At 36.8% G+C, this 17,055-nt stretch overlaps 1 protein-coding gene across 1 annotated transcript; it reads left to right on the top strand.

Moving 5' to 3' along the window:
• Positions 1-9,081: 9,081 nt before the first annotated feature.
• On the top strand, positions 9,082-15,361 carry LOC125468111 (dimethylnonatriene synthase-like). The gene is made up of 3 exons (XM_048574035.1): positions 9,082-9,266; positions 13,005-14,005; positions 14,432-15,361. Exons 1-3 carry the CDS (start codon positions 9,206-9,208, stop codon positions 15,062-15,064), a joined length of 1,695 nt encoding a protein of 564 aa, XP_048429992.1. The 5' UTR covers positions 9,082-9,205; the 3' UTR covers positions 15,065-15,361.
• The last annotated feature ends 1,694 nt before the right edge of the window (positions 15,362-17,055 follow it).

The following is a 17,055-nucleotide window of genomic DNA, read 5'->3' as shown; positions in this document are numbered from 1 at the left end:
GCAAAACAAAATTAAAAAACAAAAGGAAAAACTAACTAACTTAAACAAAAGTTAACTATGACACAAAAAATTTCACCTTCGAGTCACAATCCATAGAGAACGTTAAAAATTAGATCATCTTTCCTAAAGTTCCAACCAATCCCACTACAAAGTCTAAGCCATTTAGAATCAATTAGAAAAGAATTCATGAACTTCCTTTGGTGTAAAGTGAACCAACATGGTTAAAGAGACTCGACTAAAACCCTTACCACTTGTCATGCAAAAAGACTTTTTATTTTTCTTTTCTTCTTTTCGATTTTTTTTTATCAATTTTATTATTTTTTAGTAATAGTAGTGGTCGTGCAATGCTAGTTCACTTGAGCTTTCAATCCACCCCATGTAACGAGCTTTAGGTCAATGACTCCCAAACCACAAGGGCTTTAGAACACTAGGTGTAGAACACCCCTAAAGACTTACTAACTCGAGCTGAAAATGATACGAAACCAACTAATCACTATGCCCCATGCCAAAACTCTACCGTTTGATGTGAGAATCACTACTGATTAGGCAGGACTGGCCGAGCTACTAAGTAATGCCTCGGGTGAGACAATTATTACTTTATTCATAACAAGAACTAAACTTTACTTTACTTAGAACAAAAGTTAATAATTAACTTGATGAAAAGTAAGTGTTTCAATCTCACTCCCCACAAACCATGTTGGTGTGGATGTGCAAATTTTCAAAGTATAAGCCATGAATTAGTGTCTAAGCAACAATAAATAGAAAAGACTCTATTATGGGATTAACCTTCACTCTATCAATTTGTTCTAACATTTAAAATAATCTATGAATATTAACTTAAAAACGATAAAATTTTAATTGACATAAAAAAAAAATAAAAAATCTAAAAATTCTTATTTCCCACCTCCAAACTTAAATCACACATTGTCCTTGGAAAAATAAACAAAAGACATGAAAATAAACTCCTAAAAAGAATAACAACTAGCTATTAAATTATATATACTAAAACCCAATTAGGGGACGGTACTATTCATTAATGTGTCAGGACGGAAATGCCCTTCAATTGCTCTTGGATTTCTGTTTTTGTTCTCATTTGCACGGCGAAAGGACGACTTTGACCTTGCTGGGCACAAGTCCTTCATCGGTGGCCTTTCCTGTTTGAGTTTTCTGCTTTTTCATTCTCTGCCTTACGTTTTGCTTCTCTCTTGGCATTTCATGCACTCGCCTTCTCTTTTCTTTTTTTTCTGCCCCACGTCTACACGTGTTGGTCATCACGAAAGGAAAGTGGTGGAAAGGTGAGGAAAGCGGTGGAAAAGCCCAATTGCTTTGACTCGCTGATCTTAGAAGGGCATCCCCTTAAAGATGAAGATGCCAAATCATGACATACATTCTGTCTTTAATTACCTAATTGTAATGTGCTATGTGTACAAGTTAGTTAGAGAAGTTATTAGTTGTTATTGTTGTTATGACTATAAATACCATACTCATGTAAGTATTTTCTAGTTAAGTAATGAAATTGTAATATTTCAGAAAGATATTTTCCTCTCAGTTTCTTTATGGTTTCATCGCCAATTGCCTCACTGCTTCTCTCGATCCTCTTCTCTTCCGCTCTATTTCTCTGATCTCTCCCCACATTCGATCGAATTTCTTGCTGATTTTGTATTCCGATCTTCGATCATCGATTTGTTTTCTTGATTTTCAATGGCATCTCCGTCTGCGACCTTTTCTCCTTCTGAGTTGGTTCCAATTCCAAATCCCTCTTCAAACCCTAATCCCTTTTCAAACCCTAATTCATCTCCTTATACCTCTCTCACAATCCAAAATATTGGTAGCATGGTGCCAATCAAGCTCAAGCGGTTCAATTACCTCCCATGGTGTGCTCTATTTGTCCCAATTCTTAGGCGCTATCGACTTCTTGGTATCGTTGATGGTACCGAACCTTGTCCGTCACCACTTATGCCTGATCGCACTCTGAATCCGGCATTCGAAGTTTGGTATGAGAAAGATCAAAACCTCCTAATCTGGTTCAATTCCACATTATCTGAGGAGGTGATTTTGTTCACTGTTGGTGTTTCGTCATCTTGTGATCTCTAGCTTAAACTCGAGCAACGATTTGGGGGTAATTCTGATGTGCATGTTCATCAGCTTCGATCAGGTCTTCAAAGCATTCAAAAAGGTTCACAATCCATGTCTAATTACTTGCAAGAGCTCAGAGAGATCTCAGATTCTCTCACTGCTGTTGGAGCCCTAATCTCTGATTGCGATCTCATTGCAGCCACTCTTGCTGGTCTTCCTGATGATTTTGAGTCCTTCACGGATTCCATCATGCTTTGCTTATCCTCCACATCTTTGGATGAATTGCACGGATTGTTACTCACCAAAGAACTCTCTATGATTCGTCGCAAGAAAGCTGGCTCATCCAATCTTACTGAACCGTTTCATGCTCTATCGGTCAAAACTCAGCCACCACTACTTCCCACACCGCCTCAGGCGTATGTCCTTCAGAATCAACCACTGCAGCAATCTTTTCGGTATAATTCGAATTGTGGAAAGCCCAATCGCTTCTCCAATAATCGTGGTAATCGAGGAAATTATCGAGGCAATAATTTCACCAGTAACTTCAATTGCACCAATACTGCAGCTCACTCTCGAGGTTCTTATTTTGGTCCTTGAGCCCCTTGTCAAATCTGTGGCAATTCAAGTCATGAAGCCATTGATTGCTATGACCGTATGAATCCGGAGATTTCTGGTCGAATTCCTCCTACTAAGCTTCAAGCGATGTGTGCTCGTTACAATGCCAAGTCCCCTCCTACTTGGTTGATTGACTCTGGAGCTACCTCGCACATCACCAATGACATATCCAATATTCACTCTCCTACTCCCTACAATGGTGAAGAAAAAGTATACATAGGTGATGGTAAAGGTTTGTCCATTTCTCATGTTGGTTCCTCTACATTCCGTACACCTGCTACTTCCTTTAAATTGAACAATGTTCTTCATGTACCTCACATGAAGCACAATTTGTTGTCTGCTTTTCAATTTCTCCGAGACAATTATTGTTCATTAACTCTTGATTCTAATGGATCCGTTGTTAAAGATCTTTCTACGGGGAAGACGCTTTTGTGGGGTTCAATTGAAGACGGTTTCTATCCTCTGCAGTCCTCTACATCTAATCGTTCTGTCTCTGGTAATGTTCCTCCTTCACTCCCTGCATCAACTTTCGTCAGTATTAAAGCTCCAGTCAAGATATGGCACAGTCGGTTGGGCCATCCTTCTTCTCCTATTTTTCGCAAAGTTCTAGCTAGGAATAAACTTGTTGTACAAGGTACGTCTTCAGTTGAATTTTTCTGCTCAGATTGTGCTATAGCTAAACACCATAAGCTTCCCTTCAAAGCTGCAATTTCCTCTGCATCCCACAGCTTGGCATTACTTCACTGTGATGTTTGGGGCCTTGCTCCTGTCCTTTCAGTTAGTAGTTTTCGATATTATCTGTTGATAGTAGATGATCATACTAAGTATAGCTGGTTTTTTTCCATTAAAAGCAAAATCTGAGGTGTATTCTACATTTGTAACCTTCAAAACATATGTAGAAAATACTGTTGGAAATAAAATCAAGGCTATTCGTTCAGATTCAGGGGGTGAATTTGTCGGTTCTTCTTTGCAAGCATTTCTTCAATTACATGGCATTTCTCATCAACTTAGTTGCCCACATACTCCTGAGCAAAATGGTTGTGTAGAACGGAAACACCAACATCTTGTAGAGACAGCTCGCACTCTCTTAGTTGCATCTCATGTTCCTAAAAAATATTGGGTTGAGGCTATCTCTACTGCTCTCTATTTGATCAATCGATTGCCTATATCTGGTCTTCTTTGTTCTCCGTGGGAATTGTTGTTTCATACTACACCAGATTATACTCGACTTAAGATCTTCGGCTGCAGTTGCTATCCTTGGTTAAAGCCCTATGTATCTTCTAAGTTGGATGGTAAAAGTAAGGAATGTGTTTTCCTTGGCTATAGTCTACAACACAAGGGCTACAAATGCTTGGATCTTCTCACACACCGGGTATACATATCCCGGCATGTATTGTTCAATGAGAAAGTCTTTCCTTTTTCACACACTCTTATTTCACAGTGCTTACCATTACCTGGTCCTGCTCTTCCCATCATTGATCTTCACTTCCCTCTTTCTTCCTCTTCACATTCTCCTGCTCCTCCACCTCCTCCCCCTGTTGTTTCACATATTTCCTCACCCTCCCCTTCTCCATCTCCTGATCAATATATTGATCCTTCCTCTTCTGTAGCAGTTACTAACCATCATCCCATGGTTATTAGATCCAAAAATGGTATTTTTCAACCTAAAGCTTACTCTGCTACTAAACACCCTTTACCATCCACTCTTGATTATATTCCCACTACTTATAATCAAGCTTCCAAGCACAGTGAATGGCGATTAGCTATGCAAAATGAGTTTAATGCTCTTCAAGCTACTGGAACTTGGTCCTTAGTTTCTTCTTCACCTTCTCAAAATGTGGTTGGTTGCAAATGGGTGTTTCGAATTAAGAAACGGCCTGATGGTTCTATTGAAAGATACAAGGCCAGATTAGTTACCAAGGGCTTTCACCAATAACAAGGTCTGGATTATCAAGAAACCTTTAGCCCTGTAGCTAAACCAATCACTATTCGGATTCTGTTAACTGTTGCAGTTCAGTATAATTGGTTTCTAAATCAAATTGACATCAGTAATTCATTTCTTCATGGTGACTTACAAGAAGAGGTGTTTATGCAACAACCTCCTGGTTTTACTGATTCTAATCTGCCACATCATGTGTGTGAACTCAACAAGTCTCTATATGGCCTCAAACAGGCTCTTCGGGCATGGTTTGATAAACTCTTTCAAGCTATCAAGTCCTTTGGTTTCACTCAATCTTGTTCTGATGCATCTCTCTTTGTCATCAAAGTTCCTGTCCTAGTTATAGTATTGGTTTATGTGGATGACATATTGATCAGTGGTCCCGATCCGGCAGTGTGCCAGCAGTTTATTCAGAAACTTGGATCTTTGTTTCCAGTCAAGGACTTAGGTCCCCTTCACTTTTTTTTTGGGTTGGAAGTTCAACGATCATCAAAAGGATTATTTCTTCATCAAAGCAAATATCTTCTGGATTTGCTTCAGAAAACCAAAATGGACGGTGCCAAGCCATGTTGTACTCTTCTTGGCACTACTAAACTGGATCACAGTGGCATTCCTCTCTCCAGTCCTACTGAATATAGATCCCTGGTTGGTGCATTACAGTATTTGACTTGGACTAGGCCTGATATCTCTTTTGCTGTCAATCAAGTATGCCAGTTCATGCATAATCCCACTGATCTTCATCTGCAAACTGCTAAAAGGATTCTCCGATTCCTCAAAGGCACCTCTGATCATGGTTTATGGTTTCAGAAAAGTTCTCTTCATCTTTCTGCTTTTTCTGATGCTGATTAGGCTGGCTGTTTATTCGATCGTCGTTCCACCAGCAGCTTTTGTGTATATCTTGGCACAAACTTAATCAGCTGGAGTGCTAAGAAGCAGCCTACAGTGGCTAGATCCTCCACTGAAGCTGAATATCGATCTCTGGCCCATACTGCAGCTGAAATTACATGGATCTGTAAGGTGTTTCATGATTTTGGTTTTCCCTTATCTTCCAAACCTACAATCTGGTGTGACAACATCTCTGCTATCTCTCTTGCCTCCAATCCTGTCTTTCATGCTCGAACAAAGCATGTTGAGATAGATTATCATTACATTCGAGAGTTGGTTCTTGCTAATCTGCTGCAAGTTCAGTATGTGTGTACTGAGGACCAAATTGCCGATATTCACACTAAGTCATTGACCAAGAACCGGTTCCTTCTTCTTCAATCCAAGCTATCTCTTGGAACTCCAACTTCTTCCAAGCTCAGCTTGAGGGGGTGTAAAGATGAGGATGCCAAATCATGACATACATTCTGTTTTTAATTACCTAATTGTAATGTGCTATGTGTACAAGTTAGTTAGAGAGGTTATTAGTTGTTATTGTTGTTATGACTATAAATACCATACTCATGTAATTATTTTCTAGTTAAATAATGAAATTGTAATATTTCAGAAAGATATTTTCCTCTCAGTTTCTTTACCCCTTCCATTCACCGTTCTCGAGTTCTCTCCATGGCGTCTTTTCTACCCTGCCTTCTGCCATTTGCTCCACCACGGCAAAAGCTTTTGTGATTTCTTCCATCCTATAGATCCCACTCGATTTAAATTGTCTCGATGCTGTGCTATTCTATTGGGTGAATGCAACTTTCACAACCAATCCAGCAGCAGACCCAACACCTTTCTTCTCAACTTTCTTAGAAAATCAATGGCGCCCATGAATCAGATTCTCCAAGATTTCCAAGCAATGCACTTTTCAGTCCGTGCTGCCATTGTTGCTCTGTCTATGTTCTTCCTGTTTTTTGTCAAAGCTTCGATCTTCGCGAAGAAAAATGCTTTTTTCAAACTCGCTTATGTTCCAAGTACTTATTTCTAATTTCGCACTTTTATTTATTTTTGTATTTATTTGTTGGGGATTTATGAGTTATGATGAAATGGATGGTGGGTAGAATGGGAATTGAATTGATTTGGTTTTCAGTTTCAGGAAACGGTGGTGATGGAATTTTGAGTGTTTTCTGTGTGTGTTTCCATGCTGCGTGTGGGTATTTGATTTGATTTGGGTTTCAGTTTCAGGAAACGGTGATGCAATTTTTGGGCTTTTGTATACAACGTTGGAACTCCTTTGTGCTCAAGGTATATAATATTTGCGTTTCGTTTTGAGTGCTCTGCTAAACAGTATTTTCAGGTATGAAAGTTGAATTGAATACGTGGTGATCCATGCACTCTTATTTTTTGATGTATGTTTCTGTTTTCCATACTCATTTCTTTTTGTTTGCACGTATTAATCTTGGATTTTTTTTTTTTTTTATGCCTATTTGAAAAATGTCTCCATTTGTGTAAAAAATAAATCCAACCAACGTAATTTGTCTAAAACCACAGAATTACAAGATTAACAAATTTTTTACCAAATTTTAGTAGTGTTGATCATGGACTGTAGTATATGGAAAATAAGAAAACTAAATCCACTTTTTGATTTTATATTTTTCTTCCTCTGTGTTATGCTTCCTAACCTTGGTTCTATATTATCTTATTCAGGCAAATGAGAAAATTGAATGCAGTGTTTCAGTACCTGGTAATTTGCCTTCTCACAATAACCATACACTTCAGGATGTTTCTTCGATCAGGAAGAATTACTCCTTCAAATTGAAATAGGTATTAACATCACTATAAAGGCTTAGTTTAGATAAGTAACAGTAAGGTCGCTTTTGTTTTTTTTCTTTTAAACATAATTTAAAAAAATGAATGATCATTAAGTAATTTGCAATGTATTTGGTCAAAAAGTGCAGAAAAAAAGACATTTTGAACAGAATAGAAAGAGAAAAAACAATCTTTGGTCAATTAGAAAAAACATCAGGTTCGATGACGATACCACTAAATACATTTTGTAATAATTTAATTTCAAGCTTGAAAAAATCTTGACTATTTCAATTTCAAATTTTGTTGGTTTTTTTTATTCAGGTTGAACCAAAAACTCTCCAAGATGCTAGTTCTCTTAAAAGCAGTGTGTTAAGGTAAATTTTAATTACATTTATTCCACATAGTATACATTCTGAATACCTCTTCGACAAAATTTATGATCTAGGAAGCCCCTCAATAGCTTTTGGCTTAGAAATGTCGCTCGACATGTTCATCCCAGATTAGACAAATCAATCAACAAAATGCCATAACTGTCAACGATTGAGAGCTTTGGTATCCACTTTATAAATCACAGATATGACAAATCAAAAGGTAATGATTTTTACACTCCCGTTGTCTATTTTATTTAATCTGCTCTAATTTATCCAATCCAAAAAAAGTTTTTGGTCTATCTTATTTTCTTTTTATTCATTTTTCTTTTCTATGAATAATATTAGTTAGACCACCTTGGTAAGCAAAATTCGATTATATAGGCATGGTTGCTTACAAGACAAAATATTTGTTCTTTGCCTTATGATTTCTAGGCTTTTAGATTAGAAATGTTAGCTTCAACACCTTGGTATATATGATCAAGTACAAGATTGGGGTGATGACACTTACAAACTCTCAAGAAAACCACTACCTTTTATATGAATTTTAAGATCAGCTCCAGCCCATGTTTGTTTAACAATGTTGTATCATTCGTTATATAGTTTCACAAGGATCGTGCATAATTCTTGCTGAACTTGGTTTGATTTTCTTTTGTTTAAGGATAGAGTGAGCAAATCACAGTTCAACCAAGTCTTGAATGATGAATTGAGCCAGATCATTGAGGCCTCTTTGTCACTTTAAATTTTTTTTTTTTTGTTTTTTTTTGTTTTTTTCATTTGTAATGCTCATTTCTTGACTCAAACATTGCTTATGAAGTAAATGGATTTGCATAATCTGAAATATAATTTTCAATCCCTCAGAAACGCGCGGGCACTGTAGCTAGTAAAAACTAAAATGAAGAATATAATAGGAAGACAAGAGATACAATTCTTAATAAAAACAAAACTTAAAGGAAAGATGGTACCTGGACCCGACATGGTGTCCTGATGCATGAAAACCATGGGGCCGTGATTTTTGGACATGTGCTGAACAATATGAGGTAACGTAATGGGCCAAGACTGAGCCCAATCCAGCGAAAAATGGATCAACCCAACGGGCTTCGGCATGCAAGTGCACACGTGCACCATAATAAAAACTAGAACACCCCCATTTCATTTCCCATTTGTTATTTGGGAAAATTTGAAATAGGTTCAATTTTATAGACTATCTTTTGAAATAGGTCCAATTTTTAATGACTTTTGATTTTTGAAATAGGTTCAATTTTTAGTTACTTTAGACCCATTTCAAAAAACCCCTTGTTATTTCGAGCGTCGAAACCCTCAGCCGCTTCTCTCTCCAGCCTCGAGCCCAGAGCGGTGAGGGCTCCTTATCTCTAACCTTAATCCATCTCTACTTTCTGGCCGTGCCCATTTTGTCCAAGGCCGTAACTGTTGTTCGAAATGCAACCTGCAACCCCCAAACTTCGGGTTTGGGAAATTAAAGCCGCAAGCCCAGATTGATAACATCTCGGCACAGCCATCACTGGGATCTTTGTCCATGGCAGGTAAAAGTGCTCACTCTCCTTCTGCGATTTTTGGGCTTCATCACCCACCCCACTGTGAGTATGTTTGGAACACTGCCTGTGCATATTGCTGCATTCGATTAATTTTCTGCACTTTTCGTTGATGATGAATGATGATGAATGCTGATGTGCTGAGTTGAATGTATAAATGCTGCTGAATGCATGATTCAGATGAATTTGCGCGCTTAGTGGATTTTTAGGACTGAATTGCTTCCAATGCAACCTGCAAAGATCACACAATAAAAAACTAATTAGAATAAAACCCAAAATAAAATACTGATTAACTAAAAAAATGGTTGTTTTTGTGTTTTTCAATATTCTGATAGTTTTTTTTATTTTTTTTTTATTTTTGTGATAAAAGACTAAAAAGGAAGAAAATAAAATGAATGAAATTAAAAAGAAAAGAGTTTAGAAAAATTGGGTTGCCTTCCAATTAGCATTTTAGTTAACGTATATAGCTAGACATAGAGGAAGGAATTGATAATCATGTCACTTGCTCTCTTAGAGTCAACCACGTTTTAACAACATCATAAGGCAACAGTAGGTACGGAATAAGATGTTTGTCAATTATGTGTTTCAAGGGAGTGCTTGAATCCATCATATTCAGCCTTCTTTGTGAATGAATCTTCGTAATCAAATAGAATCCCCTACAATGAGACTTATGTATCCGTTGAATTGACTTAAACCTGGTATTTAACATTCACAATTTCTGCACTGGCTGAATTTCTTGACGAAGAATTTGGCTGTCGCTAAGCTCTTCATGCTTGCCCTTGTAGAATTTAGCCTGTTCATAAAATTGGCCCTGACATTTTTTATGGGCTCTACTGTTGGCTTGTTTAATTCAACAACCAAAACTTTTTTTTATCAATAGCCTGCCCCGTATCCAAATGGTTAGAGCTCAAAATCTTATCATGGGAATCATCAAATTTTGACTAGTTTTGAACAACACTGTCCAACCCGTCAGTTTCAACGTGTTCCTGCAACTTTGTGGGTTGCATTGCAGCCCTTTGAAATAGTATGTGTGGCACACAGACCTTGGTAGGAGCAAATTCTTTTGAACTTTCAGGATCATTAGGTGCTTTTTCCTCCATTGTGCACGAGTCATACGTTGATGGCTCTTTAATTTCAATATCTCCCAGCATGTAATTATAATAGCTCTCCACACATTGGGATGGTTGAATTATGCAGCATTCCTCTGAACATTGTGGATTAGTAATTGGTTGACTAGGAAACTCCTCTTCCTCCTGTTCTTTCCATTGATGCACCAGATTTTTTTATTGATTTATGAATATTATGAATTTCTTGATCGGCTTGATCAAGCCTTGTAAGGGTACTGTCTGCCAATTTCTCAACTGCAACCTCCCAATCAGCTTTTGCTGGTGCATGAGGCCGTTCAAAAGGCTGTTTAATACACTCCCACATAGGATTTTTATGCTCTGGCCAAGATGGATTGGAAAAATTTGAGTTGCACCTAGGCCTCTGAAATTGTTCCTCATATTTATATGGTGCTGCACAAACTCTAGAAAATACTGGCTTTGAGGACAATACATAATATCATGGGTATTCAAATCGCAAAGAGCACAAACTGTAGGTGCTCCTTGTGAGAATCCAAACCAATGCATTGCTGCAATGCTCTCAAAATCAACAAATTGTTACCTAAAAAAAAATCAAGTAAATAAAAAAATATTTACAAAAATAATTAACTAAGAATTGATGTACACAAATTATTTAAAACAATTCCTGGCAATAACGCCAATTACTTGATGGGATATTTACCACCTGCAAAAGTACAAAAACACTTAAAATACTTGCAAGAGGACAAGGTAATCGTAGTATAGTAGTTCTAGCAAGGTTGTTTTTTACAAGGATTGAATGAATATTTATGTCAAAATTAAATCTTAATTAATTATTTAAAACAAAGTTTGAGAAAAGGTTGATTTGGTGATTTAAAATAATAAAAACGAATTTAAGAGAAATAATTAAATAAATTGGCAAAATAAAATAAACTAAAAGAAAATGGTTTTTAAAAATTAAATTGTGAAAGCACGAGGGTTCCGTCGTTACCTTAACAATCCTATGTAATTCTTCCACTTACTTATGAATTACGCATGCATATTTGAAGGTTAAGTTTTCCTAATATATGCCTACTTGGACCCCCAACATAGAGCATATATCAAACATACAATCTGTATGTGGTATTCATATCAAATTTAAATATACATGACTCATTTAGTTTTGTGAAACCTTTTGAAAAAACATGCAACCCTTAAGGCTTGGTATTCATCCTAAGTGAACTTCCACATATTAACCACAAGAAGCCTTTGTCAATTTTAGAGACTGACCTTCGATCAAAATTGCATCAAATTACTTTTCTAAAGATCCTAATGGTAGCTAAGCATCAAGACAATTAGATAGTTTAAACCGATGATTAATAATTCAAATCTACATGTATAATATCATAAGTAAATTGAAAAGAAACTACATATTCTTGGTAAGACTCGTGGCCTCATCCTGCAAAAGAGATGAGTTACTAACAATCATAAACAAAATATAAATAAACTTGAATTGTTAAAAGCTCCAAAGTAGTGTGTTCTACGCCTTTTTTTCCCCTCACTTTCTAATGGCTAAATAGCCTTATTTATACTACTAGAAAATAAAACCCTACTTAGAAAAGGTCTTAGAATAAAACTAGGAAACATAATAACTTAAAAGAAACTAGGAAACATAATCTTAATCAAATATGAGAAATCTGCCCAACCACAAATCAATCACTTTTTGAACTTTCAAGGCTCTAAAGTAAGCCCAAATGACTAGAATTAAAGGAAAATTAACGAAAACTCCAAAAAAACTTTTGTTTTAATGAAAAATGACAAATATAGGTGCAATGAATAGTATCAGGAAAAGGTAAAAATATGGTTTTTCGTTAAAAGTGAATAGTATTGGGAGTGTTTTGTTAAAACTCCCTAGAATTAAAGCTTGAGATGTCTCAAACATAATTGTAGATGGCCTTGAACCCAAAAGACATCATTTTAGACACCAAAAAGCCCAAATAATATTTCATTGCCATAAATAAACCGCTAGGTAGAAAATTATGAAACTTTGATACGAACAAGTTGAGAGACACATGAACGTCCTCCAATTTGAATCACTCTAAAAATCGTCCGCTTCATCATATTTTGCTCCAGAAGAAGTCGAATGTCCTACATTAAGAATATAAATCAAAGCATCAAAATTTTCACAAAAAAAACCACTAAATCATAACTAAAATTAAGATAAAATATATAGTATAATATCAACTTATCATCAGTCATGCAAAACATGGTACCGAACGAAAGAGTAACCAAAAATTGTGGTTTTTGAGTAGAAAAGGCCACTACTTGTGGGCCATGGCCATCAAGTTTGTGGCTCTTGCCTCTTTCCACATGTAGTGTGACACTTCAAATCCACATGGTGTGACACTTTAAACGTATGGACCGTAATAGAGTCCCAAAAAAATGGGTCCGCCCAGTACTCTTTTTCTTTCGTCTTTTACTAAAAACACATGTATAATGAATATTTTATGCGCATATAAACTATACTCGCCTAGTTTGAAGGGCTCAGCAAGAGTACAATGAATATTTGTCACGTGCGTGGATTTTAAATGCTATTTGAGTGAAACTCAATTCTTTCATGGAATACGTGCTGCACGCCTCTTTTCCTACACACACATCCCAAAATCTACTAGTCTATATATCCTCCACACAATCTTACTACCACTTAACTCTCTCTCACCAGTCACCACCATGGATTCAACAATTTCTCCATTCCAAATCTTTCATGCAATTTTAGCTTCTCTAATTCTCTACGGTGCCTTGAGAGTCATAGCAACAGCAAACACTAAGAAGAACACAACAAACAAAAAGACCATGATGCCTAAAGTCCCTCAACCCTCCGGAGCATGGCCCTTCGTAGGTCACCTCCCTCTACTACGTGACGAAAACCCAGTTGCACTTATCCTCGGAGCCATGGCTGATCAACTCGGACCCATCTACTCCCTCAAGCTTGGCCAGCACGAACTGCTTGTTCTCAGCGCTTGGGAACAAGTCCAGGAATTGTTCACCAAAAATGACAGAGTTTTCGCCACCCGGGCGAATACAGCCGGCGGCAGGTACTTGGGCTATGACAACGCCATCTTTGCCCTCGCTCCGTACGGAGACTACTGGCGCAACGTCCGTAAAATGGCCACCATGGAGCTTCTCTCGAGCCGAAGAGTTAAAACCTTGAGCCACGTCAGGGCCTCAGAAGTTGACTCCTTCATCAAAACTTTGCACTCACAAGTTTGCAAAAAAGATAATGTGGATCCAAGTTCCCCGTCATCGACGTCATCAGTGCATATGAGTGAGTTATTAGAGCACTTGACATTTAACATAAACATGAAGTTGATCGCTGGGAAGAGATTGACGGCTGACCAGTATAATGAGAAACACGGGGACGTTTGGCGTTTTGAGAAGGCGATAAAAGAGACTTTGTATCTCTTTGGTGTTTTTGTCTGGTCAGATGCTATGCCATGTTTTGAGTGGCTGGACGGTTTGTTTGGTCACGTGAGTTCCATGAAGAAATGTTTTAAGGAACTGGACTACGTACTTGGGAAATGGCTCGAAGAACATCGACAAAGGAGATTGGAAAGCAAGAATAATAGGGTTGAGAGTGACTTGATGGATGTTATGATATCCAACTTTGAGGAGGATGAAATTTATGGCCATAGCTGTGATAATGTCATCAAGGCAACAGCACTGGTAAGTTTGATTGGTGTAATATATAATTATGTATATGGTACAAACCATATGGTTTACTTGGTGTTATGAGTCCACTAGAATATAACACATGTTCATATTTAAATACCTAACTGTAAATACAAAATGGTGCACCAAAGACACTGTAGACTTTGTTATTACTAAGGTTGTTTGAACTTGTAGAATTATAATTAATTAGTATGCACTCTGAGGTTACACTTGACAGTGATCATAAACAATTTAGTACTAAGTGACATGTGCCAAGTATAATACTACATAAACGAACTCTTATTTAATTTGTTTTACCAATTGACATGACACATAACATGTCAATTTTTTTGTTACAAGTAAATAAGCATCAGTTATATCGTATAAGTTAGGATTGGAAAACTTGGATTAATTTGTTTTCTATTTTCCTTCCTTTCGCAGGTGCTAATGATAACTGGCACAGAAAGCACATCTGTGACACTAACATGGGCAATCTCCTTACTCCTCAACAACCAAAAAGTCCTCAAATCTGCCCAGGAAGAGTTGGACATCCACGTAGGAAGAGACCGATGGGTTCAAGAATCAGACCTCACAAACCTCAAATACTTCCAAGCCATTCTTAAGGAAACCCTACGCCTATACCCACCTGGCCCAATCACAGGCCTCCGTGAGGCCATGGAGGACTGTCATCTCGGTGGTTACTTCGTCCCCAAAGGCACTCGTTTACTAGTAAACATTTGGAAGTTGCAGCGGGACCCACGCATGTGGACCAACCCTTGTGAGTTTCAACCTGAGAGGTTCATGACCACTCATGCTGACGTGGATTTCAAAGGTCAAAGTAATTTCGAGTATATTCCATTTAGCGCAGGTAGAAGGTCTTGCCCTGGTATGACACTAGGGTTGCATGTGGTGCAATTGGTTCTGGCTCGTTTGATTCAGGGATTTGATATGAGTAGAGTTGGTGATGGGGCGGTGGATATGAAGGAAGGATTGGGGCTTGCGCTGCCTAAAGCAAATCCACTGGAGGTTTTGCTTGCTCCACGCCTTCCTCTTCAGCTTTACCAATGCCTTTGAACTTTGAAGTACTTTGGTATGATATCATGATGTGCATGGGCATTTATTAATTATTAAGCTGTAGAAATAATGTGATTTGATGATTTGCAGCAGCAAGATTGAAGTAATATATTGTGAAGGTTTGATGGATGTATGAATCCTTATGTATTTCCAGTTTTTTTTTTTTTCAACTCTTGTTGATAGGTAATTTAAATATTATTCAAAGTAAAATGTTTTGTATTGCCCCTATGATCTACTTAATACTGTAATAATGTGAAGAAATATCTCACATATAAAAGAAATTATCAATCTTTTGCATATGCTCATTGTTATGTTTTCACATTCAATCTCTATTTCTTTAATGACAATATATCTGTTCAAGCATCGGACACATGTTTCTTCATTATTTTTTAGAATGCGCTTAAATTTTTCTTCAGAAGTCATTATTATAGTAGCGAATTTGTTTTATATAGATTGCTCCCATAGATATAAGAAAATAATTATGGAAAGCGTGGAAGTATAAAGAGAAGTGATGCTATATGTAGTAAATTACCGACCACATTTTATGCATGATTCGTCGTAAGGTGGAGACATTTCTCATGCTAATTAATTTATGCAAATAATTTCTCGTACAGAAACAAAAAATGAAAGTTGACAATGACAGTACTCATATGAAGGTTGTTGGTGCTACATGCTGAATCCAAATCCTCTCCGAATCCTCTTTGTGAGGATTTCAGATATTCGTAAATCATGTCTATTTATCATACTTTGTACGGTCAGTTTTCTTTAAATATTATTTGTATTCAATTTTAAATAATAAAATTTAAAATAATTTCTGACCGCACGATGTACGATAAATGGATATAATACACGGATCTCCGAAATCCTCACAAAAATGATCAGGAGAGGATCCTTATTCCTACATGCTTTGCACATATATTAAAGAAGACTCGTCAACTTTGTTCATGTCACCGATGAAAGAAAACTTATTACCATAAATTTGACCACCCTTAAATGGTTTTTTTTTTAAAAAAAAAATCAATAGAATTGATTTTTAAGATTGTCAACGGTTAATTATTTTGGTTATTTTATGAAAAAATTTCCGTTAAATTGAAGAAATCATCAATTTAAGTGGACGAATTGATTTGATAAATATACACTTAATTTAACGAAATTTTTTCATATACTAACCAAAATAATTAACGTGGAGAATTTCTAAAGCTACTTCTATCGATGGTCAAAAAGATAATGGCCACATGTTGAACTTGTGCTGTGTGATTTACATATTCAATTTCATCATCTTCTTGATTTTTCCTTCAGTTACAAATTCAATCAAAAGTTTTATAGTGTCCAGCATATTCGTCTCTAGGAACACGTGTGTGTATTGTAATTGCCAAGCATGATATTGTGTGTAGGGCTGCAGCTTGGGTTAGGCCAATCTGAACCCGTCCATGTCTAATTCGATTTTAAACCCGAACAGGTGGATTTTTTTTTTGTTATAACCCGCCCAAACCCAACCCAATTTCAACTCGTGCATTGATTGAGTTAAGTTGGGTTGATTATTTGCGCATCCATCCTCAACCTAACCCAACCCGACTAACCAAACCCAATCTAACCAGATTGTGACTCATATCAATTAATGCTCATACTACACCTAAGTGAGCCAAGTCCAAAAACCAACGCACTTTCCAATATTTTTTTAATAAATTAACCTTTATAATTACTTAAGCTTTTAGGGAATAAGAGGCATTGATTAGTTTGCCCATATTTGTAGTCTCTAAATCCTAAAGCTTTATAGTAGATAGATTTATGAAATTAAAATTAGCTAGCTTTGATGCTACTTGGCTTAATTTTTTTAGGAATTCTTGGAAACTAAGTTGTTACAAGATTGAACTTGAAAAAGTTGGGCAACCCGAACCCAACCCAAGTAAACCATAACCCAATTAAACCCAAAAAGTTAGAAATTCTTGAAAACTAAGGAACTGGACTACGTACTTGGGAAATGGCTTGAA

This window comes from the organism of the source record quoted next, unplaced genomic scaffold (genome assembly GCF_019419815.1).
Source record: "Pyrus x bretschneideri cultivar Hongxiangsu unplaced genomic scaffold, Pyrus_bretschneideri_v1 Contig7, whole genome shotgun sequence".
Lineage (NCBI taxonomy): Eukaryota > Viridiplantae > Streptophyta > Magnoliopsida > Rosales > Rosaceae > Pyrus > Pyrus x bretschneideri.
This window is presented reverse-complemented; position numbering and strand designations above follow the sequence as displayed.

Excerpts from the sequence above, each read along its gene's own strand:
- LOC125468111 (XM_048574035.1), top strand. The coding sequence starts at position 9,206 with ATGGCAGGTAAAAGTGCTCACTCTCCTTCTGCGATTTTTGGGCTTCAT. Across the intron at positions 9,267-13,004 it reads GCTTCATCACCCACCCCACT|TCACCACCATGGATTCAACA; the intron begins GTGAGTATGTTT and ends CTCTCTCACCAG. Across the intron at positions 14,006-14,431 it reads TCATCAAGGCAACAGCACTG|GTGCTAATGATAACTGGCAC; the intron begins GTAAGTTTGATT and ends TTCCTTTCGCAG.